The sequence below is a fragment of the Leishmania donovani genome, chromosome 20, assembly GCF_000227135.1.
Source record: "Leishmania donovani BPK282A1 complete genome, chromosome 20".
Classification (NCBI taxonomy): Eukaryota; Euglenozoa; class Kinetoplastea; order Trypanosomatida; family Trypanosomatidae; genus Leishmania; species Leishmania donovani.
The window spans coordinates 534,809-538,168 of NC_018247.1; the positions used below are offsets into that span (position 1 = coordinate 534,809).

The 3,360-nt window shown below is 46.7% G+C and overlaps 1 protein-coding gene across 1 annotated transcript; it reads left to right on the forward strand.

Moving 5' to 3' along the window:
• Positions 1 to 2,990: 2,990 nt before the first annotated feature.
• LDBPK_201210 (calpain-like cysteine peptidase, putative) lies at positions 2,991 to 3,359 on the forward strand (the record flags this gene model as incomplete). Its single annotated transcript, XM_003860414.1, has 1 exon — positions 2,991 to 3,359. A coding segment is annotated over one exon (369 nt), but the record flags the coding sequence as incomplete, so codon positions are not given.
• Position 3,360: the final 1 nt, after the last annotated feature.

The window sequence follows — 3,360 nt, forward strand, 5'->3', positions numbered from 1 at the left end:
TGTATTCATCATTTTGGTCTTTTGCGTCACATTCTCTGGCCCTCACAGACAAGGACAACAGGAGGATCATAGTTGTGAAACAAAGAAGATCTCAGCTCCTATTTTGCAATTCAAAGAGCACGCGACGTTTTTTTTTTTCGCAGTAGATATAACTATGAGTCGTTTTCGGGATTGCATTCAAAGCATGACTTCTCGAAAAGAGTTTTAAATATTTTATGTGGCGCTGTGAAAGCTCGCTGCGGATTGTTTTGCTCGCTATTCTTCAGCGTTTTGCCGGTGATCGTGAATTACTTGATCTTTTCCCGAAAGTTTTCGGATTGTTGACTGACATCATTTTTCCAGGGTGTAGAAACAAGACTTAAATTCCACAGACTTTGAGTTTAAGCTCGATCGTAAGTGCTTTTTCGTTGCTAAGGTCTTGTGCTGCAAGCTACTACCGTTTAACTTGTTCAAATCGATCAATATATAGGATTTCTTTTTCCACCTTTATCATATTACACGATGCGCTCCCCGTTAAGTGATCAACGTTGTGTTTACTAATTGTCTTTTTTTATTGAATTTTGTCAAGCAGCTGCACCTTGCAGCGCGGTCACCAACATTTGAAAGTTTCTTCATGACTGGAAATACGAGAAAGTCTTCTATCAATCGTGTCTGGTTTTCCGCCTTTTTCAATAGTGAGAAACTGAGCAAACCTTTCGAGTAAAGGAGTCGAAAAACGTTTCTTTTTGAAATACAATCCTTGAAAATAGTTGTTTCCTTTTCCGTGATATTCTTTTGCTTGGAAACATCAAGGTTGAAAACAAAGCTCGTTTACACGCACTTCACCTAAGTTTTTCTTTTCTGTGTGATCCACTGCATCCATGACGACGTGTGGACCCCGCTCAGTGCGCCGTATCTCAGGGTCCACTACCCACGCACTGTGTGGTGAAGCCAAGCAGCCCTCCCCAGCCCTATCCCCTGCCGGATGCAGAACCACCTCTGGTGGTGACACGGCCAGGCCCTGGATGGCGTTGCGTTGGAGCGACCTGCGACAGTGGGTCAGCGTACACGTCTGCGCCATCCACGTGACAGGCAGAGCGTCAGCGTGACGCGAGCGCATATCCCACCCCCGGCCCTCGCGCTGCCTACAGCGGTGTGGGGGAGGCCTGAGGCACCCCGAGGGGAGGATGCACCAGGCGGCGACCGGCATGATGCGGGAGCGGCGGTGAGGCGTGTCTAGGGCTGCTTCTCACCACGCGATGTGAGGCCTGTGACAGGCCTGGCCGAGTGGTGTTCAGCGCATGCTCTGCGCCAGAATGGGCAAGTTGAAAAGCAGAAAATAGTTTACTGCTGAGCAATTTGTCAAGGAGAGACTAGGTGCAGCCTAATAACCACAAGATAATGTATTGTGGGCTAAAAGATGCAAAGTTTTCTGGCAGTGATATGCGTGTTTTTGTTTGAAGACAGAGCGCATGATATCTGTGGCGCTGGACGTGCCGGGTAGCAGTTGTTCTGTGATCGCGGATTCTCTGTGAGTCCTTGCACTGCAGAAGTACTACCCCGAAGGTAGAAGTTTGATTTCTTTGTTGACTTCAGAGGCAGGCAGCTCGAGCCGTGAGGTTCTGTTGCTCTGGGAAGATCGACTTATGAGCCATCGCACACACACACACACACACACACACACACAAAGAAAACATCGCATTTTGTTCAAATAAGCGATGCTGCTTTAAGATGAATTACCTGTTCGCTGCCTTTTTTTTGTAGGTGACCAAAAAGAGTAGCGAGTGACGACCCTTTTTTTCATATTGATGGCTTTGTGATAGTCGATAATTGCTGTTTGCACTTTTTTCTTCACGAATGAATGCCGGTGAATTTGCAATAAAGCACGTCGGGCGCTTTGCGGCATATAAATGTTTGCTTTTTTCACATTTCGGATACTTGCTATCCTTCTGCGCTTGGCCTAAGGAGCAGCGAAACGAGCAACACGATGAAAAAAAACTATTTATTGCACATCGAAGGAAGAAGCAACTATTCATGAGATTTACAATGAATTGTGTGAAGACTGATGCACGCTTTACTGTGTTTTTGTTTGAAAAATCGAACTGAACGCAGGTACAGGACGCTCAATTGACCTCACAAACAATATGATGTACATCGAAGTGAGCACGTTATGCTGCGTGCTTCAGTGACCGTCAATTATCACCGAGAATCTAACTTATGTTTTTTCAAGCACTCCATAATATATTTATTGGCTGCGAGTTACTGTTTACTGAGATGCCAACGTGCCTGTTTTCCCACTGAACACACATATTTTACTAGGAGGCAGCAGCTTCTATTCTGGCGGCCCTCAGAGAGTGTCGTAAAAAAGTCAGTTGGTGCCGCTGATTGGTTTCGAGTGTGCCACATCGTTTCACGGTTTTCAATTGACAGTTATCTTTTGTGGAAAATGCATCGCTTTTGGCTTTTGTTGCCGCTTTTCTTCATCTTTCGTAGTTGAAACTTTTTGCTTTGCCATCGAGGCCAAGAACAGGGAGGCAAAAGAAGTTTTGAAAATTGCAGACGCTTGTTTACAATACCAACCTTGTTATAACGTAGACTTATATATGAAAAATCAGCTGTAGCGACAATTCAAAAGAGTAACCTCACTATATGAAAACATGTGGTCTCACTGAACAACAGCACTATTTTTTTGTATGCCCATTTCTGCTCACCCTGAAGCAATTGCCAATCTCCAAGTATTATTTTTCTGGCCATGAAAAACGGAATCCGGTTTGCTTGAGCAACCAGAGGCGCCTACTGATATAACGTCACTATCCCTTAGAAAGGAAAAAATCTCTTTTCATCTGAACACCCTATCTTTCGGCTCTTTCCCACCACTGACGTAACATAAAAGAACATCAAAAACATCGGAACATTTCTCTTTAAGGTTTTACTCTCGTTTCTGCCTTCTTTCACACGATAGCCTGTGTCACCGAACCCACCGTACTTGTTTTACCTGTGTGCAATAAACGATGTCTCAAGATCAGCTCAACGACGAGGCCCAGTGGACCGAGATCGAAGAGGAGGCACCACAGGAGCGGGAAACCCCCAACACGCCTGACCAGGCTGAGGATTGCAACGAGGCCGCACCGGCAGAGGAGCAGGCTGAGTATTGCAACGAGGCCGCACCGGCAGAGGAGCAGGCTGAGGATTGCAACGAGGCCGCACCGGCAGAGGAGCAGGCGGAGGGAGCCGCAGATGGACCTGACCAACGTCAGGATCTGGGCAGTGAAGAGAAACCTGAACCGCCATTTGAGGAGACACAGCAGGCCGAAGAGTGCCCAGAGGATGTCGTCCCGCTTGAGGCTTCCGAGACTCAGGAGCACGAGACCCCTGGGGCCG